The sequence below is a fragment of the Cervus canadensis genome, chromosome 29 (assembly GCF_019320065.1).
Source record: "Cervus canadensis isolate Bull #8, Minnesota chromosome 29, ASM1932006v1, whole genome shotgun sequence".
NCBI lineage: Eukaryota > Metazoa > Chordata > Mammalia > Artiodactyla > Cervidae > Cervus > Cervus canadensis.
Window position 1 is genome coordinate 45287807 of NC_057414.1, and position 23084 is coordinate 45310890.

At 68.9% G+C, this 23084-nt stretch overlaps 1 protein-coding gene across 11 annotated transcripts in view; it reads left to right on the forward strand.

The window, feature by feature from the left end:
• LSP1 (lymphocyte specific protein 1) overlaps positions 1-23084 on the forward strand; it is a 37491-nt gene that overhangs the window by 11186 nt on the left and 3221 nt on the right. The window contains exons 1-10 of one of the 11 annotated variants that reach the window (XM_043452757.1): positions 1583-1764; positions 14872-15009; positions 16466-16636; positions 18205-18400; positions 18755-18844; positions 19039-19082; positions 20368-20449; positions 21231-21365; positions 21627-21704; positions 21847-21949. In XM_043452757.1, the coding sequence (XP_043308692.1) occupies positions 1598-1764; positions 14872-15009; positions 16466-16636; positions 18205-18400; positions 18755-18844; positions 19039-19082; positions 20368-20449; positions 21231-21365; positions 21627-21704; positions 21847-21936 (1191 nt within the window). In that variant the 5' untranslated portion in view covers positions 1583-1597 and the 3' untranslated portion in view covers positions 21937-21949. Of the gene's footprint in view, positions 1-1582; positions 1765-2251; positions 3084-5582; positions 5844-6205; positions 6319-6783; positions 7005-12413; positions 13152-14377; positions 14701-14871; positions 15010-16465; positions 16637-18204; positions 18401-18754; positions 18845-19038; positions 19083-20351; positions 20450-21230; positions 21366-21626; positions 21705-21846; positions 21950-23084 lie in introns of those variants that run through there. The other 10 variants (XM_043452762.1, XM_043452755.1, XM_043452760.1 and 7 more) reach the window with 10 other exon arrangements.

Below are 23084 nucleotides of genomic sequence, written 5' to 3' on the forward strand. Positions count from 1 at the left end.
AAACCACATCTCCTGCATCTCCTGTATTGGCAGGTGGATTCTTTACCACTGCGCCACCTGAGAAGCCCAAATATATACACAAGAGGAGGAACATATATATTTTCATGTACAGGGGGATGTGTGAAGTGCTAGGCAGGAAGATGGGTGGACATGTGGATGGATGAATAGGCAGATACATAAATGGATGTGCGAATGGGAAAGATAGTGAAATATTGATATTTAGATGAATATGAGTACAATAGGATATTTAGAGAGATAGAAGGACGTATAAAAGAATGAACAAATAGTTCACCAGCTGAGTAACTGGGCAAATGGATATACAAATTGATGGATACATGGATAATAGTAATTAACATATGTTCAGTAGTTATTTTGTTCAGAATGGATGGATGCCTAGCTAAATGATTCTTTTAAGGTTTTACATGCTTTACATGTATTAAGGCTTTTAAAGAAATGCGCGGATGGACTTGTGGGGGATGGATGGATAGGTGATGGGTGGAGAATGGATGGATAGATGATGGATGGATTGAGTATGGATGGATTGATATTGAACAGAAGATGGATGGACAGATGAATAGATAGATGGATGGATGACAGATGGTGGAGGACAGATGGATGGAAAGATGATGGACGGAGGATGCACGGACAGGGGGATAGATGGACGGATGGAGAGAAAATGGTGAAGCTGACGTCAAATGCTCTGCCCTATTTTTCCTGTTGGGACGTGCCCTGGTTGTGAAACTGTGAACCCTCACCTCGGCATTTAGAGTTCTACTCTTGCTATTAATCCCTCCCACCCATAAGTCTGATAAGTAATTGTGCAATTCTATTTCAGTTTCAGGGACAGGAGACTCCCACCACCCCAAGGCAGCCGTTTCCCCTGTGGAAATATTTTTCCTTCTTTTGAACCGAAATACGCTCTGGCACATTTCATTCCTGGCTGTCTGTGCCTGGGATTACAGAACTAAGAGCAAGGGGCAAGGAGGATATGGCCAGTTGAGATGGGGACAAAACGTAAGCTTCCTTTCCCGGGGTAATCTGGCTCAGCCTGCAGCCCGTCCCTGCCATCGCCCCCCCAATCCCTCCTCCTCATCCCACCAGCATCCGGGGGTCTCTGCATCTCTGGCTGGGGGCTGGGATGCGCAGTGGGCACAGCGGCCTCTGCAGCGCACCCTGCGAAGTGTCTGGCCCCTCCTGGCTACTGCAGGGGGAGGTGGTGGGTCACGGGCTGCAGCCTGAGGCATGGGGGCCAGTCTGAGCCAGAGGGACCACCGCAAAGTCTCCAGCAGGCAGCACCACCCTGAGGACCCGCGGGCCACGTGGAGTCTCTCCGAAGGCTGCTGCCTCCTCCAACACACGGGGATTCACCCCACGCCCACCCACTCTCTGGCCTGATCCCAGCCTCGCTCTTTGCCCCCTTGCACGGCCACAGTGCTCCCAGCCCCGACAGGCCGGCGCAGCCAGAGGTCAGACGAGTTAGGCAGGCAGAGGCCGCTGAGTGGCGCTGGGGTGGCCGGCGGGCTTGGTTCTGGTTCTACCGGGCCCGGACCCTCTGACCGCAGGTACCAGTCCGAGCCTTGGTCTTCCCACCTGGGGCATGGGTCTACGGTGGCATCTGCCTCTCGGGGCGGTCGAGGGCGTGGGTGAGCCCAGCCAGCTGCTGGACGCGAGGCAGCCCGGCCCGGAGCTGGCCCTCGGCAGCCCCCCGAGGGCGAGCCGGCTCGGGCCCTCCCCGGTCCGGACACTTGCCCCATGTGCTCCGCGGTGAGTCACCCGGGGCGCCTCAGCCCAACCGGAGGAACAGTGGGCTGGGCTGCTGCTCTGGGGCCTCGGCCAGAGCCTGGGGGGCAAGGGGGGCTGCCGGCCAGGCCACCGCGCTGACCTTGTGCCACTGGCCACTGGTGGGGAGCACGGCTGTCCCGCCCCGACGGGCGAGCCTGCGGCGGCCTCAGGAGCCTCGGGGCCCTGAACCGCCCCGGGGCCGTCGGGCAGAGGCTGGGGTGGGCAGCAGCCTCCCCACCGGGGAGCAGACAGCATTCCTGGGGTGCCCCGGCCTGCCCCTCGAGGTGATAACAGGAGCAGGGAACTGGAAAGAAACAACGGGAACATGGAGACCAGGGGAGGGAGGGGAGGAGGGAGGGGAGGAGGGAGGGGAGGGGAGGAGGGAGGGGAGGAGGGAGGGAGACAGAGACAGAGACCGAGACACCGGAGGGAAAGAGGAGGCTGTGGGACGGGGGGGCTGGCGGGCATCAGGCGGAGCGCTGGGCCTGGCCTGGGGCGGCCGGGCGGCGGGCGAGGGCCGGGAGCACCAGGCCAGGGCCAGGCCCGGGGAGGCGGGCGAGGGCGGGCGCCGGGCACCAGCGGGCGGCGGGCCTGGGGCGCGGGGGGCGCGGGCGCTGCGAGGCGGAGGGGAGAGCAGGAGGGGCACCGGCAGGCGGGGGGCGGCCGCCCGCCCGGCACAGGCCTCCCAGGTCTTGCTCAGGCCCCAGGCTGCCGGGCGGCGAGGGCTTCCCTCTGACATTTTTACTAGTCTCAGAAGGAGTGGGGGTGGGGGGTGGGGGGGTGGGGGGTGGACGAGGACGAGGCGGGCGGAGAAGGGGGCTGCGGGGGACCAACGCGAAGCAGCTGCTGGGCGTCCTGGCACAGGAACGGGGCCCGGAGGCCTGGAGCCCGCGAGGCCGCAGAGACAGGGCCATTCGGGGTGCCCGGGGCAGCCAGTGGGCAGCCCAGCCAGGAGACCCCCAGGGGCCAGAGGGGCCAGGACAGACAGACGGACGGAGGGTCACAGACCCGCAGAGAGAGAGAGGAGACGGGGAGGGGGTGTCAGAGCCGGAGACCAGCCGGCCAGGCACAGGTAGAGGCAGAACAAGAAGGGGGTGGGGGTAGAGAGAGGAGGGGAGAGGGTCCAGGGCAGGAGGAGCCGGGCCAGCGGGCAGCAGCCTCTGAAGAAGCAGCCACAGCCTCCGGCCCCAGGGCGGGGGTCAGGCCAGGTTGCCGGGCAGCCGGGCACCCACCAGCATCATGAGCAGCTCTGCGCTCCTGAGGAGGAGTTCTAGCAGACAGGGCCTGGAGAGCCTCCTAAGGTAGGTCGCTCCGCCCAGGCCGGGGCGTGGAGGGCAGGGCAGGGTGCCCGTGGGTGCCACCCACGGAGGACGGCTCCGACCCACGCGTGTGGGCACCCGCCTGCCCGCCGTCTCCGCCGCCGCGGCGTCCTTCTCGGCTGCCAGCTGCGTGCCCGCGCCCCGGTGGCAAGCACGGCCCCCACGCGGCGTCCCCCGCCTGCTCTGGTCCTGGGGGCCATCGGGTCACCCCTGATGTTGCCGTGGGTGAAGCTGGACCTGGCCCCGCGTTCAGCGCCCTGGCCGGCCCTTGGTGCACCACCTGGGGGGCAGGCGTCGCGGCGTCTGCCTCACAGAGTCCTGGAGAGAGGGCAGAAGTGAAGGGCTGTGGGTGGGCCTGGGGCCCCCGCAGTGCTGGGGGCCGCGCCTCACGTGCCTCTGAGCCACCTGCAGTGCCCTTCTCCTCCTCCACCCTTCCAGGCACCAAGGCCGGGGAGGAAATGCGGCTTCCTCCACCCAGCCCGCCTCTGCCTCTCCCAAGCTGGGAGGACCTCCTGCTTCCACAGGGCTGCTGGCCTGCTCCCCACCTCCTCTGACAGCGTGGTGCTCCCTGGGCGGACTGCTCGCTTCTGGGGGGACGGGTGGCCCTTAGCACCCCAGGTCCACCGCGGCCCTGACTTGGGACGGAGCAGGGGTGCGGTGTGCAGGTCGGCTCCGCAGCGTCTGAGCGGAGCCGGGAGTCCCGGCCCGTCCCGCTCCGGCTTATGGGGTCTCTGCAGACACAGTCATGGCGCTCTCCCCGTGCCGCCAGGCCAGGGTTGGGCCCATTCAGAGTGTTTGCGGGGGCCGCTTTGCCCGCCGAGCAGGCAGACCCCCAAGGGTCTGGCCCTGGCTTCACACCTGCCCATTGCTGGCTCTGCTGGGCTCCCCGGCGCCAGTCACCCTCAGGCGTGTCTCAGGGGGGACTCCCGGACAGCTGGGAGGAGTCACGATTGTCCCCCGTGCCCAGCTTGTGGCCCCAGCGTGAAGGGGTGCCTGCCGGGCCTGGAGGCCCAGCAGTGCCCTGTAACAAATGGGGAAACTGGGGCCAGGAGGGGCGTTGGGCGTGGCCGGGGGAGCCCCGGGCCTGCCTGTGTGTGCCTGTCACCCAGGTGTTGCTTTGCTTCGTCCCCAAACCCATTGCCAGATTGCGGCCCTGGCTGAGCCGGGGCACACGAGGTGCTGCTGGAGCTTGGACGGGGCGGCGGGGCTGAGGGCACAGGCAGGCCTGGCCGTGAGCCCCACAGACCCGGACGGGTGAAGGCGGGCCTGTGGGTGACCAGCCAGGGCAGGGACGGAGGGCAGCCTGCCTCCGAACCCCCTGAGAACGCCTGCCGTCAGGGGCGGGGGGAAGGGAGGTGCCTCGTGAACTGTGGCGGAGAGAGTCTGTCCACCTGGCCGACGGGCACAGGCCCGCACGCCCTCTAGGCCCCGGCCCAGTGCGCGTGGGCCCTGACACCCGCTCACCCACGTGGATGCCACTCCCCACTCCGAATCTAAGAGGCCTCTGGCTGGCAGGTCCGCACCCTTGGTGGGCAACAGAGCCAGACTCGCAGAGGCTGTGCCTAGCCGCAGGTGCCCTTGGGATCGGGGAGCCGCCCGCCTTGCCAGGCGGGTCACCCTGGCCCTTCACCCGGGACGCCTGGGTGAGGGGCCGGGGGCGCAGAGGGCCCCGTTTATCACTGTGACGGGTGCTGGGAGGGTTTGCTGGGCCAGCAGCGGCCAGGGTGCCTGGCAGCTGAATCCACCCGGATCCTCAGTGAGGCCGGGGTTATCCTGGGCTGCGGCTGCGAGGCTGTCCAGAGAGCCAGCAGGAGGCCTCAGGCTGGTGGGCCAGGACCCCAGGGCTGACCCCTCTCCCCCGCTGTGCCCCATGCCCAGCTCTGCCCCTTCCCAGGTGGCAGGGAGTTACCCCCACCCCCTCCAGCGGCCCCTGGGGGTCTCAGTCCCCACCGCAGGCCCATCTCAGGCCTGGCCCGTGCAGGGGACCGTCGGGGACAGCCACGGTCCCTGGCCCCGCGCCCTTCCAGAGGACTCTGGACTCAGGGCATCCTGCGGGCCACTTCAGTCGTCCAGGGCCTGGCCTTGTAAGGCGGGGCCGAGCTGATACAGGGCAGGGTAGCCCCGGTCTGCCCGGGGAGGCCCGTGGGGTGGGCCGCCCGCTGCGCTCAGCGCACGTCCGTCTCGGACGTGCCAGTCATCCCCGTGCCCGGCTCTCCCGCCTGAAGAAGCCTGGCCCAGGAGGCCTTGAGGGGCGGCCAGAGGGCAAGGAGCGTGGCCACTGCTTGCCGAGCTGGCCCGAGGGCACTGGGAGAAGCCAGGCCCGCAAACCACAGCGTCTGTGGGGCGGGACTGCCTCAAGCCCACCCAGGGCCCCGCGTCTGGGGGTGGGCGGCCCCCACCCTGGCAGGGCTGGGTGCCCGGGGGGTGGTGCTGTTGTGGGTCTGGGTGCTCTGCTGCTCAGAGCGAGTCCTGCCCCGGGAGCCTGGGCGAGCCGGCAGGAGGGGGTACGGGGAGTGAGCTGCCCAGCCCCATGGGCAGGCGATCAGGGCCGGAGCCCAGAGTGCCGAGGCTGAGGCCAGGCTCCAGCCCTGACCTGCACACCCGCTGGGGTCAGAGCAGCCAGCCAGCGTGCCGGGCTCCTGGGCCCCAGACGTGGCCGGAGGGGACGCGGCCCCCGGGGGCACCGCCTCGGGCTTGGAGCAGCTTGGTGCAGGGTGGCGGCAGGGGGCTGACCCCCTGCAGGTGAGGGTTCAGGACGAGAGCCCTGGGCGGCCTGTGGACTGGCGGGGCAGTGGGGCCCTGGCCACGCACAGCCACTGAGGGGGACGAGACCCCGGCCCTCCCAGGAAGGCGAAGGCACGGGGCCGTGAGGGCTGGCCGCTGCCCACGACCCGCAGGGCAGTTCTCAGCCCGTGGAGGTGAAGCTGCAGCCGGGCGCCGCGTGCCCTGCGGTCCCAGGGCTCCCGTCCTGCTGGGTGACGGGAGCAGGCAGGAGCGGAGACAGGCCGGGCAGGGTGGGGGCAGCGGGACCTCCATGAAGACAGAAGGAGTGAGCGGGAACAGGAGGGGTGGGGGGACAGGGCCGTGAGCAAGAGGACGGGAGGCCGCAAAGGAGACGGATGCTCGAGGGGTCCCGGGAGCCCCGGGCCAGGCAGTATGTGTGCCGGTGCAGGAGGTGGGGGCGACCCTGGCAGCCCGGGAAGAGGGGCAGGGGCAGGCAGGTGAGAGCAGGACGGGATGGGGGGGACGGATAGGAAAGCCCACCCTGGGGAGGGCGTGGCGGCCAGGGGGCCTCCTGGCCTGGGGTGAGGCTGCCTGGGTGCTGAGTGGGGCCTGTGGAGTTGGGACCCCAGCTGTGTCTCCCCAGGATGCGGGACCCCCAATGAGTCTGCGCCTCAGTGTCCTTGCCCGTGGAGCGGTCACTTTGCCCCCTAATGGGACCATCCCGGCAGAGCCCCCAGCTCTCAGCGGAGCCCTTGGTGGGCAGAGGACCAGGGCAGGTCCCGCAGGCTGGCAGAGGCTGGCCCCAGGCTCCCGTCTACGTGGATGGAGAGGCTGAGGCTCGGGGAGGTGGGGTCTTGCCCCTGCCCAGGGGCACGGGCCATGGGATCTGCAGGGTCAGAGGACACGCAGTGGGGATGGCAGGGCCAAGTGTGCATTAGGGCCGGTTTGGTGGCAAAGCCCCCTCACGCCCTGAATGATCCACCCTGAGAGGGTCGGGGACGAGGCGCCCTTTGGAGGAGGGGCTGGGGGCCGGGCAGGGGCTCTGGCGGCAGAGACAGTGCGGAGGCATCGCCAGAGCGTCCCGCTGCTCCGCGTGCTTGGGGCCCCAGGGCCCTGCGGGGGGGCCGAGCCAGGAGCAGACAGACAGGCGGCCCGTGCCAGGCTGTGCCTGCCCCCAAGGTGGGCAGCCGAGTTTAAATGACAGGCAGACCCCTGGACTCTGCCGAGCACGTGAGCCCCTTTAGCATCGACTGCGGGCAGAGTTGCGTGTGGGGGCGTTGGGGAGTGGGAGCTGGACCTGTGGTCCCGTGCAGGAGGAGACGGGAGGGGGTGGCAGAGGCTCCAGCCGGTGCCAGCCACCGGTCGCGTGTCCCGGAGCGTGCCAGAGCCTGGCCTCGTGAGCGCTCCGAGGTCTGTGCCAGGCAGTCCCAGCTGGCTTGGGAGCGTCCGGCTCTCCTGGAGGGCTGTCCAGCGCCAGGAGGAGACCGGGCCGGGCCCGGGGCTGCAGCTGGAGCGGCCGCTCGGTGGGGGTGCCGGGCGGGCGGGCGGCCCCCCGGTCCCGTCCCCCGAGGCAGTGTGTAGGCGTGGGGGTGGGCAGGGCGGCTCGCTGGTGTGAAGGGTGGGGCGGGGGCGCCCGGGGAGGTCTCCTGGGCTGCCTCGGCCCCGGGCCAGGCCCCTGCAGCGCTGTGGTCAGTGACTCGGAGGAGAAAGGAGGGACCCAGGCGCGCGGGGCACGGGGCAGAGGAAGGAGCGGCCTCAGCCCCGCCGGGCCACCGCAGCCCAGATGGGCAGGCTGGTGAGAGCAGACGGGGGCAGAGGCGTGGGAGCACCTCGGCACGGAGGCTGGGCACGGACCACATCACGAGAGGTAGGGCGTGCGGCCAGGGGAGGTGACGGGCTGGGTGCCGGGAGCCCAGCCTGGGGGCCAGCCTTGGGCACCGAGGGCAAGCCTGGGGTCCGGAGGCGCAGGGCCCGAGTGCCCACTTCCCAGTCTTGTCGGGGTCTTCCAGGGTCATGTGTGGCCAAGCTGTCGGGGTGGGTGAAGCCCCCATAGGGAAGGTCACAGATGCCCCTTGATGGGAGCCTGGCTGCCTGGGGGCCCCGGTTCCCATCAGAACAGGACACCCTCACCATTTGGATGTTCGGGTGGCTGGTGGGGGTCTGCCCGGCCCGCCTGGACAGCTCTAGGGACAGCGGTGTGGTGGGCAGGCCTGACCTGCAGTGCCCCCCACCCGCCAGCGTCAGAGCCTGGATCCCCGGGAGCTCTGTGGGTCCTGGGTCTGGGGTAAAGGGTACGGCAGGAGCCTGAGGTAGCAGGACAGCGGGCAGTGGCTATGGAGGGGGGCTGGGGTCTTGTCCAGAGTCTGGGGCCAGGCACCACCGGCTTGCAGGGGGTGGGCAGCGGCTGGGCAGCCACCTCCCCAGGAACGGCAAGCAGCTCCAGATGGGGGGCTGCAGTGGGAGCAGGGAGCCCCGGCCACAGGCACAGAGACCCCTCCTGGAGGGGCGAGGACCAGGGAGCAGCCCCCAGGAGGTGCCAGGGCCGTGCGTCCCCCGGGAGGGGTGGGCCTCCCCCTGGGCTCCGGGGAGGATGGGCAGGGAGAGGCAGGGCCTTGGGGGGGGTCGCAGCTCCGAGGGCCGCACCCGCCCATCTGCAGGCCCCTTGGCCGCGACCCCCAGTGTGTCTCCCGGGCGGCCACTGTCCACTTGCTGCCCCGCCCCCTCCCAGGGCCTCCTCCTACCACGGCCTCTTGTCCCTCCAGGCTGAGTGCAGGCACGGGGGTCCCTCATCCGAGAGGATGCCCCCCTAAATGAAGCTCAGAACAGGGGTCCTCTTCTGAGGCCCTGGAGCCACGCTGTGGAGCCAACATGAGCTTTCCTGCATCCTCTGAGGGCAGGGAGGGCATCTCACCCATCGCTGGGTCCCTAGGACCTGACAAAATAGAGTGCTGGCAAAAGAAGTGGGGAGGGAGACCCTGACAGGCTGGGGGGGTGGGCTGCACTGGCTGAGGGAGGTGATGGAGCAGGTGGCAGATGCTAGGGTGTCATCTGGGGGTCCCGGCCGGGGCGGGAGGCCAGGGCAGTGCTGGGCGGCTGTGGTCCCCTCACCCATCTTCCCAGGGAGACCACAGGCCCTGCAGCCTCACCCCTGCCCCATCTTCAGCTGTAAGCGGGCACTGAGTCTGCTGAGACCTGGGCAGTGGGGCCAGCAGAGACGGCCCAGGTGCCAGTGGGGTGACGGCCTAGAGGAGGCGTGGGGTGGGGACGTGGCCTGAGGGGCCCCTGGGGGCTGGAAGGCGAAGGCAGGGGTGATCCTCCTTGGTCTGCCCGAGGGGCTGGCTGGAAAGTCATGCAGAAGGGGGTCCGAGCCTTCGGGGGCTCTGGGTGGGCAGGCAGCCAGGGGTCCCCCAAGCGAGAGGCCCCCACGTGCTGCCCCACTGCTGGAGGATGGGCGGGTGACAGGCAGGGAGGCTCCACCTGGACCCTGAGAGGCAGCGGTGCCCAAGGACAGGGGCCAGGGCCAGGGGGAGGGGGCCAGTGCTGGGGGGAGGGGGCCAGTGCCGGGGGGAGGGGGCCAGGGCCGGGGGAGGGGGCCAGTGCTGGGGGGAGGCCAGTGCCCGGGGGGAGGGGGCCAGGGCCGGGGGGAGGGGGCCAGGGCTGGGGGGGTCTTTGGACCGGGGGTGCTGAGGGGGACGGGGCCAGTGCTGGGGGGATCTCTGGGCTGGGGGGTAGCGGGCCCATCCACAGGCTGCTCTGGCCTCGTCCCCAGGTCGGAGGGCCCTCCACTCCCTTGAGGCCGGAGCAGCCGTGGTCCTGGGGAGGGCAGGTCGCTCGCTGTCTGTCCCTGGGCCGCCCGAGGGTGCTGCGGAGCCCCTGCAGGGCTGGCCTCTCTCCTGCGAGCTTCGGGCTCCCAGAGGTTGCAGCTGTGCCCCCTCGCCCCCACGCCCAGAGGTGCGGGCTGGATGCCCTGGAGACATAGCAGCCCCTCCTGCACCCCCAGTCTGCACCTCTGGGGTGCCATCCTCTCTGTGGTTGTGGGAAAGCTAGTTTGCAAGCTGATGCCCCCTCCTCCAGGGAGGCTTCCCAGATGTGACCTGCCCATGGGGCCAAGAGGACGTGGTGCAGGGGGTAGTGTGGGGTGTGCAGCCCAGACCTCTGAGGGCACTGCGGCCTCCTTCTTGTGGACACGGGTCTGCTGCGGTGCCGGCTGTGGGGAGCAAGAGCTGGGCCCGCCTGGCCAGGGCTGACCTCAGTTCTCACCTTGCCAAGCAGGGTCAGCATCCCTTTTCACAGCTGGGGAGCCGGAGGTTGGGCCTGGGGTCTCGCTTTGGGGAGGAGGGCCAGTGAGGCAGAGCCCTCCCCAGGCGGCCTGGGCCCTCCTCACCCCAGGGCGGGCAACAGCCCCCCTTCCGCATCCCTGGGGCCCCCTCAGTCACGCCAGGGATGGCCGCAGGCTCCCCACCTTAGGCCCCTGCCAGCACCTTCCCGTCTCCTGCTTGAAACCCTTGGTCTCCCAGGGCCCACAGCTCAGCCTCTGCGCTCGATCTTGCCCGGGCCACTCGCGGCCCCCTGCCCCTGAGTCTTGCTCCGGGTCTTGCCCCCCGGTGTTGGGGGTACAGCCGTGGGGAGAGTCAGGAAGAGCTGGCACCCCGCACCCCAGCAGAGGGGGCACCGCGAGGCCCCCAGTGGTGGCTGGCGGTGCTGGCTGGGCCTCAGCTGTGGACAGCAGGCCCTGGTGGTGCCCGTGGGGCGGGCGGGGCCAGAGGGCGGCAGGAGGGGCTCTGCCCGCGGTCGCCGGGAGCTGGATGCCCCCAGCTGGTCACTCTCCCAGTTCCCCTGGCCGCCGAAGGGGTTACTAATCCCGGGGTGGGCCAGGGCACCCTGTCTGCCTCCTTCCCCACTGCCCTATCTCTCCGAGATCCCAGGGACCCCTGGGGGTCAGCGACCCCAGGCTGACCCTCCCAGGCTCCTGCGTGCCCCCTCCGGGGAGCTCCGGGAGCCTGTCCCTCCTCCCTGCAGTCCACCCGCCAGCTCCCCACCACGTCTGCCCCTTCCCCGCGGCCCAGCTGGGCCTCCTTCCCAAATGCTGGTCCGACACCACCTGCGCTGCTGTGGGCTCACCTGACGCCTGCCCCCAGGGACAAGGGCACCGCCCCCCAGACACCCCACTCCCCTCCCAGGCCCGGCCACTCAGCTCTCCCGCCCACCCTATCTCTGCTCTTCCCACAGCCTCCGAGGTCCAACTCACAGACCCCTGCTCATCCTCCAGACCCAAGTTCAAGGTCACCTGCTGAGTGTCCCTGAACAGGGGGCGGGGCTGGCCCCGTGGGGTGTCTCCCTGGTCTAAGGCGCCCAGGCGGGCACACACACACCCAGGAAGGTGCTGCTGGGGGTGGGCCAGGAGGGGCTGGACCCGCGCCAGGACGGTCAGGAGGGTGGGGGCCCGGTTACCCGCCGCTCCGTGCCAGCCCCACACCGGGGCGGCCGCCCACACCCTGCGCCACCCGCGTGCTCCTGGCTCAGCCCTCCCGCTGCTGCGGCACGGGTGAGTGACGGCCGGCACCCTGGCCCCCGCGGCCCTCCGTGAGCTGCCTTGGTGGGGCCTGCACTGCACCCAGGGAGTCGTGGAGCGCGGGTGCTGCCCAGCCTCCCGCCCCCTCCCGAGCCCCCCGGCTGGGCCCCGTGCAGTCCCCCAGCCTGGAAGCCGGGCCGAGTGGCCTCTGGGTCCTTCCACACTGTCCCTGCACGTGTGGGCTCTGTGGTCACTCGAGGCACCGGCTGCTCTGTGGCGTCCACCGGGGCGAACGAAAGCCTGGGGAAGGGAGATCCTTTCAGGGGACCGGATGCCCTGCTGGTCACAGGCACACGGGCTGACCGTCCCAGGTCCCCAGGACTCCCGCCCGTGGTGTCCAGGGGACAGTGGTCAGGAGGGTGCCCTGCGGGTCTCCAGAGGGAAAGGCCCTCCACGTCGGCCTGGCCCAGCCTGGCCATTCTCCCTCAGGCCCCAGGCCCCCAGCTAAGGCCCTGGTCCTTCCCGGGACTCTGAGCCGAGCTTTAGGCTCTGGGAGATGGGCAGAAGGTGTGGGGGGTTAGGGGGGACAGGAGCTGCCTGCAGGGGGCAGAGCTGAGACGGGACAGAGGCTTGACGTGCCTTCTGGAGCCGCCAGGCAGGATGGGAGGAGGGCGGTCAGGATGCTGGGGAGACCAGAGCAGGCCTGGCACCGCCGACGCCTTGGTGGAGACCGGGGGGCTGTGGAGGAAGGGGAGGAGGGGCCCCCGAGGCGGTGGACGTGGCCAGCGGGGCCAGCCGCTGGACTTGGGGACCCCCGCTGAGAACGGGGACCCGCAGCTGGCTCACGGGGCCCTGCACATGCTCGTGAGCCTGGAGGGGCGAGGCTGTTCAGTGGAGCGTGACCGGGCTGGGGAGCGGAGGCCCGCTCCGCGGCCCCTGGGGCTGAGCCCTGGGCGCGCCCGGAGCCAGAGCAGACGCAGGAAGGAGATAATTGCGTTTGTGCAGGAACACCAAATCCCTCGCAGCTGCACGCGGGCCGAGCCAGGGCCACGGGCGGCCGCGCCAGCATCCTGACAGCTCCGCTTGGCGTGCCAAGGGGTCTGGGCCGCCGGCCGGGGGCGCCTTCCCAGGCCAGAGGCCCCCACCCCACCCCAGGAGAGCCGCCCCCCTCTCAGTTCCCAGAACGCGGCCCAGCTGCAGAACAGCAAGGGGGTGAGGTCATGGGAGGGGCCCCAGCCCGTGACTCACATCCTGGGGCTGAGGGAGGGGGGCCGGAGGGAAGGGGCCCGCGCCGCGGGTCAGGGCCCGGGGCAGCGCGGCCTCTCCCCCGGCAGGGGCTGTGGGGAGCCCCCCAAGCCCCTACCCCACGTCCCCCACTCTGTCCCCTGCCTGAGGCTGGGGAGTCACGTGCAGACCGCCGGGAGCTGGGCTGACCTTCGGAGGGGCCTCTTCTCAGGAGCGCAGTTCTCAGAAAACATGCCTTGGCCTCGGGCCAGCGCCGTTGTCAGGACGATGGCGGGAAACAGTAAACACGCGCTGGGGCACCCTGGCTGGGCCCGGGGGCCCGGCCGGGCCTGCCACCTGGCCCTCACCTGGTTCCCAGGCCTGGGTCTGCCACATGCAGACCCCCAGTGTGGGGCGCTGGGACCCGCGTGTGACTGTGGGCCTCTGCCCACGTGGGAGAAGGCGCACCCATGTGTGCATGTGTGTGGTGTGTGTGTGGCAGGGAGGCCCGTCTTGCTGGCGGGCCTGGGACCAGGGTTGGGCGCAGGCGGTGTGGGGCCTGGTGGCCGGGACACACGGCCCGACTGTGGGTGAGCAGTCTGCGTGGTCTCTGCGCTTAGCTGTGCCGGCGAAGGGTCCCCGAGGCTCGGGGAGGGGGCTGGAGTTACAGCCTGAGAGAGGCCCCACCTGGGCACACTCACCCCCCACCGGGGCCCACGCGTACACACTCAGCCCCACATGAACACGCCGTGGGCGTGTGTGCACACAGCAGAGAGGGGGCCCGTGGCTGGTTTCGCCCCTCCAAGAAGCCCCCCGCCCCGGGTGCCTCCGGGAGACGGCTGTGGACACCTCTCCACCCCACGGCGGGGGGCCTGGTCCCACTGCCCGGCCCTGCTCGCCTCCCACCGTTGGCCTGGGGGGCTGTGGGTGCTCACAGGAGGGAGGACCCCCAGACCCCGGGTCCCCCCATCCTCAGGATCACCCAGGCTCTTCCCCCCTAGACAGGACATGGCCCCCAGCCCCCGCCTAGGGCCTGGAGCGGGAAGCTGGCTCCATCGGCAGTGTGATGGGGCCAGGTGTGGGGGATTAGGGGCTCCCTGGAGCTCGGGGGGGAGTCAGAGGCACTTCTGAGGCGCGGGGGTGGGCGGGCGGGGGGCGCCGAGGTCTGAGCGGGAGGCTGGGTTTGCACGGCTGGGGTCCCCTGCGGCTGCAGCGGGGGGGAGTGGGCCTGGAGCTGGGGCTGTGGAGGGGCCTGGCTTTTGTCTAGGAAGCTCCGGGGAGACCTAGGAGAGATTAGATCATGTGTTGGCAGGCCTGCCGAGACCACAGAGCCGGCCCACCCTGGCCAGGGGACGGGGCTCTGAAGGAGCGGGCTGTGGGGTCAGGCGGGGGACACAGCAGGAAGGCGCTGAGACCCCGGTTCGGGAGACCCGGGACCCTCCTCTCCGGCTCCAGGGGAGCCGGGGCAGGCAGGCTGGCCGCGACCTGCGGTGCACGCTGGGTGCCAGCAACTCGAGAGCTGCTGGGCCAGGGCTGGGGTGGCCAGGCCCCGGGACCCGGGCTCAGGCCTCCTTGTGTAGCCTGGGTGAGGGACCTTGGGAATGCTGGGGGTCAGCAGGCCTGCGGGAGGAAGCTCCCCGGGGCCCGGCTCCACATGGGCCTCAGTTTCTCGTGGACAGCGCGGTCTGGAGTGAGCCCGCATGGGGTTCTGGGTTGGAGGGCGGCTCTGGGGGGGCTGAGGGCTCAGGCCCTGGCTGAAGGCAGCCCCTCCCAGGTCCTTTAATGGGGCCTCTGTCTCCCAATGCCTTTTACTCTCGTTGGGGTGGGGGGGCAGGCAGGGATGATCGCCCCCTGCCCAAGACGGCCTCCTGAGGGGCTGGGCTGCCTCTGGCCTGACCCCCACCCGGGCTACCAGTGCCCGACAGTCACGTGACTCAGGGAGGCGGAGGGGCAGCAGCTCTCCGCACCTCTGCCGGAGGTGAGGTGCCCGCCAGGCCCTGCCTGCAGCCAGAGCTGCGCTGGCCAGTGTCCGGCTGCGATGAGGGCCAGGGAGCCGGGCTGCTGGCAGGGGCAGAGGGTCTGGCCCCATCCCTGGGGCTCCCCAGGCCCATCTGACTGTGAGCCCCTCGTCACCAGGAGGCACGTGGACCTCCAGAGGCCAGCTCCACTGGCCGAAGGCACCTTCCTGACCCTCTCTCCTGGTCTCTGCTTTAGAAACGGGGAAACTGAGGCCTCGAGGGTCCCCAGCTGGCCTGCTGGGATGGGAGGCGGGGGCGTGGGCCCCGAGGTCACCCCTTCTCATGTCCCCAGGCTCGCCGCTCAGTGGAGTGTGGAGGATGAGGAGGAGGCCGCCCGCGAGCGGCGCCGGCGGGACAGGGAGCGGCAGCTTCGGGCTCAAGACGAAGACGAAGGAAGCCCATCCCCAGAGCAGTCGGAGCAGGAGAAGCTGTGAGCCCCCCTCGCCGGCTCACCCGTCCCGCACCACACTGCTGGGCAGAGGGGGCCCCGGGCTGGAGGCCCCAGAGCAGAGGGGATGAGGAGGCAGGGACAGGGCCTTCCTGGAACCCGGGCACGGTGGGGATGTCTTCAGGGTGAGGGTCACTGCAGCGCTGGGGGCCAGAGAACTCTGCTGGACCCCCTCCAGCCCCTCCTGGAGGGGCCCCCTCCCCTCCAGCCTCCTGGGGCCCTGACTCAGCCCTGTCCCCCTGCACAGTCCCCCTGCTTGGACCGATTCTGAGCGCAGCTGTGGGGCCCTGGGCCCCAAGCCCCCGGCCCCGCTCCTCAGAGCCAGTGACTCACGGAGGCCACGTCCAACTTGGCGGCCGAGGCCGGCTCGTCCCCTCCCGGGGCCCGGGAGGCCGCTGTGGCTGGGCTGGGCTGTTTTTCCAATAATGCCCCCCCCTCCTCCTGGCCCTGTTTTGTTCCATTTTCTCTGAGTCAGCAGCTCTGGGTGGGGTGGTGTGCTGTAGCGGTCAAGGCCCTTCGAGCCAGGTCCCCATCCTAGCAGGCAGAGACCACCGCGGCCGGGGCCCGGCCTGAAGCGGGGCGCAGGGCGCGGGGCTCACCCCACTGCCCAGGGAAGGAGCCTGGTGCCGGCCCCTGCTGCCTCAGCTGGGGGAGCAGAGGGGGCTCCTAACCCACACTTGGGGACCCCAGGCTGAGGGGGGAGGCTCGGCCGAGCACTTGAGGAGCCCTAAACTGATGGGGAAGACCCAGCCCAGCACTTGGGGACCCCAGACTGAGGGAGGAGGCTCAGCCCAGCACTTGGGGACCCCAGACTGAGGGGGGAGGCCCGGCCCAGCACTTGGGGAGCCCCAGACTGAGGGGGGAGGCTCAGCCCAGCACTTAGGGAGCCCCAGACTGAGGGGGGAGGCCCGGCCCAGCACTTGGGGAGTCCCAGACTAATGGGGGAGGCTCAGCCCAGCACTTGGGGAGCCCCAGACTAATGGGGGAGGCTCAGCCCAGCACTTGGGGAGCCCCAGACTGAGGGGGGAGGCCCGACCTAGCACTTGGGGAGCCCCAGACTAATGGGGGAGGCTCAGCCCAGCACTTGGGGAGCCCCAGACTGAGGGGGGAGGCCCGGCCCAGCACTTGGGGAGCACCAGACCAATGGGGGAGGCTCAGCCCAGCACTTGGGGAGCCCCAGACTAATGGGGGAGGCTCGGCCCAGCACTTGGGGAGCCCTAGACTGAGGAGAAAGACTCAGCTCAGAAGCTGGGGAGGCCTAGACTGAGGGGGAGGAACACCCCAGCACTTGGGGAGCCCCAGACTGATGGGGGAGACCCAGCCCAGCAGTGGAGTGCTGCGTCTGTGCAGACCAGGGTCTCCCATGCTTGGCGCCCAGGGTCTGAGAGCCCCCGGCCCCACCTCCAGCCTGGCCCTGAGACCCTGCCTGCTCTTCCAGCCTCAGCCCCAAGCCCTCAGAGGCCCCTGAACTGGACGAGGATGAGGGCTTTGGCGACTGGTCCCAGAAGCCGGAGCAGCAGCGGCAGCAGCACTGGGGTGCTGGGGAGACCACGGATGCGGGGGACCCCCCTGGGGGCGAGAGTCCGGAGGGGACGCAGGAGGACGACAGGCAAGTGGAGGTCACAGCCTGGGGGTGGCGGGCTCCCTCCAGCCCCCTAACCCGTGTCCGGGCCGCGCCCTCTGCGCCCCTCCCCAGCAGCCCCCCAAAACGCCCCTGCGGCCGTGGGGGCAGGAGGAGGAAGAGAACGAGACGGGGGCGGCGGGTGGGGCTCGCTCTGGGCTCCCAGGGCCCCGGCCCGTCCAGACCAGCTGCGGCCCGCTCAGCACGTGTGCAGCCTGCTGACGTCAGGGAGGCCCCGCGCCCCCGGGCCCCTTCCTCCCCGGGGGCGGCGCGCGCTGTTCCCACGGAGGGGAGCAGGTATTTCCAGATGTGCGGCCTCGAGGCGGCCTGGGGGACAAGCTTTCCAGATGCGCAGCCGCTGAGCTGGGGCTGGTGGGGGGAGGGGGCCTTGCCCCCACCCGCCTCGGGGGGCTCTCAGCCGGGCTTCGGGCCCTCGGCCGTGGTCAGGGCCCGGATGGGCTCGGGAGCGCTGTGCTTGGGGCCCTGGCCCCCTCCCCAGGCCATCTGCGGTCCCCCCACCCCAAGGTCCCAAGCAGCCCAAGCTCTAAGACCTCTCCCGTCCCTCCGTCAACCCTAGTCCTCCTGCAAGCAGCCCCCACACCCAGAGCCGGCCGGGCCCTGGTCCTGCTGTGGCCCTTCGGCCAGGACCCTTTCCAGGCCTCAGTTCCCCACGGTCTCTGGGGGCCGGGTGCACCCTGCATTGCTGAGCTGGGGCGGGGGGCAGCAGGGAGGCCCCTCTCCTCTGGTCGGAGTGGCCGCCGAGCCGGCTCCCTTTGTCCCCGGCGGCCTGGCCTGCCAGCAGGGGGCACTGTGGCTCTTCCGCGGACCCTCCTGGGCGCCAGGCCTCCCTGCCCCCCGCACCTGCCTGGCCGCCCGCAGCCGGGGCTGAATGGGCCTCTGTGAGGCTGCTGCTGGCTCCAACCCGGCGCACCTTGGGTGGTGGGTCTGGGTCTTGGCTGGCACGAACACCAAGGGGCCTGAAATCATGGAAAATGCGAGAATTTCCCATCTTCTTCTCCAGGTTCAGTCCCGCTCAAATGCAGGCCTGCACGGGCTGCCAGCGGCCGGCCTCTCCTGCCCCCAGCCAGCCATGTCCGGCCCGCTCCTCTGGGCTGTGGTCCCGGCTGTGACCCCAGTTCTTGCCCTGTCTCCCACTGCACCAGCTCCCAAACCCCCCTCAGCCCCCTCCTCAGGCCTACTGGACGCCCAGGCCTGTCGCCCCTACACGGATCGGGCAGGAACAGGGGCCCCTCCTAGGCCAACCAGGCAGACACTGACAAGCAGGACACGGGCCCGGCCTGGGGCCTGGGAGTAGCCTCAGTGAGCCGGTGGCCCTCTGTCCACGAGGCAGTGGGCACTGGTCACCATGGGGCAGACGCTGAGGTCCTTGGCCTCACTTCCCCAAAGATGCTGGGGTCTTGGGATTCCTTGGCACTCAGCTGGTCTGAGGGCCCCAACTTACAGACGGGGAAACCAACGCTCAGACCTGGGGAGACCCTCAAAGCAAACCATCAGATGACCTTTGACTAATCGGATTGCCTCCCCCACGACCACAGGCCCCACCAGAGCACCTCTGGGACCCAGGGTGCCGACGAGCTGAGCCCCGCTGAGGTCCGTCTGGAGGAGCTGCATCTGAGCCCTGACTTGGAGCCCCGGGAGGGGCTGGCCGCAGAGGCCCCAGAGCCCAGCGGGCCCGAGGAGCCCGTGCAGGGCAGCCCAGGGCTGGCGGGGACCGAGGAGGCAGAGGTGCAGGTGCGGGGGCTCCCCACAGGTCTGGGTGGCACTCCAGCCCTGGGCTGGCTCTTTCTCTGCTGCCTGCAGGCCCTGTGGGCCTCATGGGACCGGCCCAGAGGGAGCCGTCACCCCCACCTGCAGACAGTAGCCCCTGCAGCCCCCGAGGGCGGTGAGGCTGGTGACCGAGGGATGGAACAGCATGTTCCCAGACTCACCAGCTCCCGCGACAGAGAATTCAGAATCAGAGCACGTCAGGCAGGAGAGGAGCCGAGGAGGCCCAGGGAGGGGCAGCGTCCGCTGGGGCCCTGGGGGGGCAGGAGGGGGGACGAGGGGACAGTGGTCCAACCCTAACCCCAGACATTCTGCTCCCAGCACCAGAGCTGCCGACAGCCCAGGACACCCAGCCCCCTGGTCTTGGAGGGGACCGAAGTGGGCTCACCTCCCCTGAGCCCCAGCACCAAAGTAGGTTCCGCCCCATGCCTTGTCCTTTTTCCTGCATGGGCTGCTGCCTGTGTGCCGTGCGGTGCTTGGCAGGGCCTGGGATGGGCATGAGCTGGGCCGTGGGACGGGGGGTGGGGCACGGGGCGCAGCTGTGGGGCGGGGGCTCTGGGCCTCGCTCCGGCTTTCAAGGCTCCATCTCCGCCCGCCCTCCACAGCTCAGCGACAGAACCGAGTCCCTGAACCGCTCCATTAAGAAGAGGTATGTCTGGCTGCTTCCCAGGCAGTACCCAGGTTCTCCAGGGGAGGCAGGACCCAGGGTTCTCTAGGGGAAGCAGGACCCAGGTTCTCCAGGGGAAGGCAGGACCCAGGGTTCTCCAGGGGAGGCAGGGCCCAGGGTTCTCCAGGGGAGGCAGGACCCAGGGTTCTCCACGGGAAGGCAGGACCCAGGTTCTCCAGGGGAAGCAGGGCCCAGGTTCTCCAGGGGAAGCAGGGCCCAGGTTCTCCAGGGGAAGGCAGGACCCAGGGTTCTCCAGGGGAAGGCAGGACCCAGGTTCTCCAGGGGAAGCAGGGCCCAGGGTTCTCCAGGGGAAGGCAGGACCCAGGGTTCTCCAGGGGAAGCAGGACCCAGGTTCTCCAGGGGAAGCAGGGCCCAGGTTCTCCAGGGGAAGGCAGGACCCAGGGTTCTCCAGGGGAAGGCAGGACCCAGGTTCTCCAGGGGAAGCAGGACCCAGGGTTCTCCAGGGGAATGTAGGGCCCAGGGTTCTCCATGGGAATGTAGGGCCCAGGTTCTCCAGGGGAAGGCAGGGCCCAGGTTCTCTAGGGGAGGCAGGACCGAGGGTTCTCCAGGGGAAGGCTGAAGAGGGGGCCCAGGGTTCTCCAGGGGAAGCAGGACCCAGGGTTCTCCAGGGGAAGACAGGGCCCAGGTTCTCCAGAGAAAGCAGGGCCCAGGTTCTCCAGGGGAAGGCAGGGCCTAGGTTCTCCAGGGAAAGCAGGGCCCAGGTTCTCCAGGGGAAGGCAGGGCCCAGGTTCTCCAGGGGAAGCAGGGCCCAGGGTTCTCCAGGGGAAGCAGGACCCAGAGTTCTCCAGGGGAGGCAGGGCCCAGGTTCTCCAGGGGAAGGCAGGACCCAGGGTTCTCCAGGGGAGGCAGGGCCCAGGGTTCTCCAGGGGAAGCAGGGCCCAGGTTCTCCAGGGGAAGCAGGGCCCAGGTTCTTCAAGGGAAGACAGGACCCAGTGTTCTTCAAGGGGAAGCAGGACCCAGGGTTCTCCAAGGGAGGCAGGGCCCAGGTTCTCCAGGGGAGGCAGGACCCAGGGTTCTCCAGGGGAAGCAGGGCCCAGGTTCTCCAGGGGAGGCAGGACCCAGGGTTCTCCAGGGGAGGCAGGGCCCAGGTTCTCCAGGGGAAGGCAGGACGGAGGGTTCTCCGGGGGAAGGCTGAAGAGGGGGCCCAGGAGGTGGAGATCTGGGGCCCGAGAGACCTGTGGCGGGTGCTCAGGGTGAGGCCAGAAGCTGAGGGCGGGGCCCTGGGCCAAGACCCTTCTCTCCCCAGTAACAGTGTGAAGAGGTCCCAGCCGGCCCTGCCCATCTCCAAGATTGATGAGCGGCTGGAGCAGTACACCCAGGCCGTTGAGGTGGGCACAGGTGCCCTCACTTTCTGCGGGGTGCTTTGTCCCTTCGTGTGCCCTTTCCTTCATCCAACCAGTGTCCCTCCACTGATCCTACTGCCCTCAGCCAACTAACACCCTTTTATTCAACTAACCTTCTATTTGATCTACACTACTCCACCCTTCCACATTCTTCCATCTCGCCCTTTATCCATCCAACCACGGTTCCTCCGTCGATCCTACCCCCACCCCGCATCCAACTAGCACATTGTTTATTCAGCTCTCTTCCATCCAACCTACACCCCTCCTTGCAATCAACACCCCTTTATCCAACCAATGACCCTCCAGCCAACCAATACCACTCTGTCCAGCCAACATCCTTCCATCCAACACTTCTCTATTCAAGCAATGGCCTTCTATCCAAGCAACACTTCTTTGTTTAACCAATGTTCCTCTATCCAACCAACACCTCTCCATCCGACCAATGTCCCTCCTCTAATTCCACATCCCTCTATCCAACTAACACCCTTCCATTCAATCTGCACCCCTCCATCCAACCAATACCCATCTAACCAGTACCCCTCCATTCAGCCAGTGTCTTTCCACCCAATATTTCTTTGTTCAATGTATGTTCCTCTATGCAACCAATGCCATTCACCCCAACCCACACCTCCATACAACCAGCGCCCTTTCACCCAACTAACTCCCGTCCACCCAACCGTCAATCCATCCAAGGCCCTTCCGTTCAAGCCCTGCTCCTCCAACCCCGTGCCCGAGCAGAGCGAGGATGGCCCTGTCTCCTCTGCAGACCGCGGGCCGGACCCCCAAGCTCACCCGCCAGCCCTCCATCGAGCTGCCCAGCATGGCTGTGGCGAGCACTAAGAGCCGCTGGGAGACGGGAGAGGTGCAGGCTCAGTCGGCCGCCAAGTCCGCCCCCTGCAAGGTAGGCGTCCCTCCTGGGGCGGGGCCGGGCCCCTAGGCACAGCAAGCGCGGGCCATCCGGGCTGAAGTGTGGGCCGCAGGGCCCGTGGTCGCAGGGCTGGTCCCAGGGGAGGGCTGGGGGGCGGCTTCCGGGCCTCGTCCGTGGGCGCTCCCCGCAAGGAGGCACGCGGGCCGGCCCTGCGGTCCTGGAATTGTAGCCGGCCCGGGGCTCCCAGCTCCCCCGGTGGGGGCCCCCTGTGACGCGGCTTCCCTCTGCCCCCAGGATATTGTGGCCGGAGACATGAGCAGGCGGGATCTCTGGGAGCAGAAGGGAGGCCCCAAGACTTCGTCCACGGTCAAGGTGCGTCTGAACGCGGCTGACGCCGGGGGCGGGTCGAGCAGGTGGGCGGGGAGCGCGGCTCCTCGGCGCCCTTGGGAGGCCTTCCCGCGGCCGGCGTTGTCTCCCTCCGCGGCGCTCACCTTGGCCCCGGACTTCCCGGCAGAGCACCCCGTCTGGGAAGAGGTACAAGTTTGTGGCCACCGGACATGGAAAGTATGAGAAGGTGCTTGTGGACGAGGGCCCGGCGCCCTAGGCCCATCCGCCTGGTGAGTCCACAGCAGCGGCCCGCGTGCCATGTGTTGTGTGTGAAATTTGCCGCCCTGGGCGCCAGGTGGCCGGGGCCAGGAGGAGGCTCGTGAGGGCGGAGTGCCCGGCTCAGGGCGGGCCGGAGCCTGCCCCTCTGGTCCCCCTGCCCACCCCCGTCCTTCTGGGGTCCTGCCTCGACCCCGGCAAAGCTCGGACTCCCTCCTGGGAGGAGCCATGATTCCCAGTCTGCGCCGCTTGGGCAGGGGAGGCCTTCCCAGGCACTGTAGGGCGAGCGTGGCCAGAAGCGGAGTCCCGGGGCTCGGTCCCGCCCGTCAGTGGGCGGAGGGTCTCGGCGGGCCCTCCCTCTGGTCCCGGCGGGAGCTGCTCCTGTGGCTACCGCGCCCCATCACCTGGTGGAGGCAGAAAGCCGACGGCGGCGTGGTCATGCACAGTTTTATTAGTGGCCTGGATCCCAGGATCCATGTACAGCACGCGGCAAGTCCCCCTGCCAGCCGCCTCCTTCCCTCCTGAGTCCTGCCCGCCACACGTCCGTGTTTCTCTCCCACTGCTGGTCAGAGCCCCAGCGCTGGTCCTGAGTCAGACCCCGTCTGAGGGCACAGTGGGGGCCCCCTTCCCCACCTGTCCAGGCCTTGGCTGGACCTTGCCCACTGGGCCAGGCTGTTCTCCCCCAGTCTTCTCATCCAGCCTTGAGGCTGAGACACCCCCTCCCACCCCGTCTCATCAGCAAGTGCCCCCGGAGCTTGGCCCTCAGTCCGGGGGGAGCAAAAGCCACAGCAAAGGGCAGCAGTGAGGGGCTGGCTCACCACCCCCACCCCGGCCTCAGCCTGCTCCCAGCGCTGGCCAGGGCCCCGTCCTCGGGCGGCACGGCAGTCCCACTGCCAGGGAAGCCCACGCAGGCGACCCCGCCCGAGCCCCCAGCCACTACCCGCCCCCACGGAGACACAAGTCTCCCCCCGCTTTCTCGGCAGAAGGGAGCGGCCCCAGAGTCCTCCTTGTCCTGGCACATGTCAGGACTCACGACCCAGAGCTCCCGGGATTCACCCTGGCCCTACTTCCTGGAGCCGGGCAGACCCTCCCGAGCACCACGGCCCCTCCAGCCCCGCGGGTGACCGCCCCCTGCAGCCCCTGCCCCAA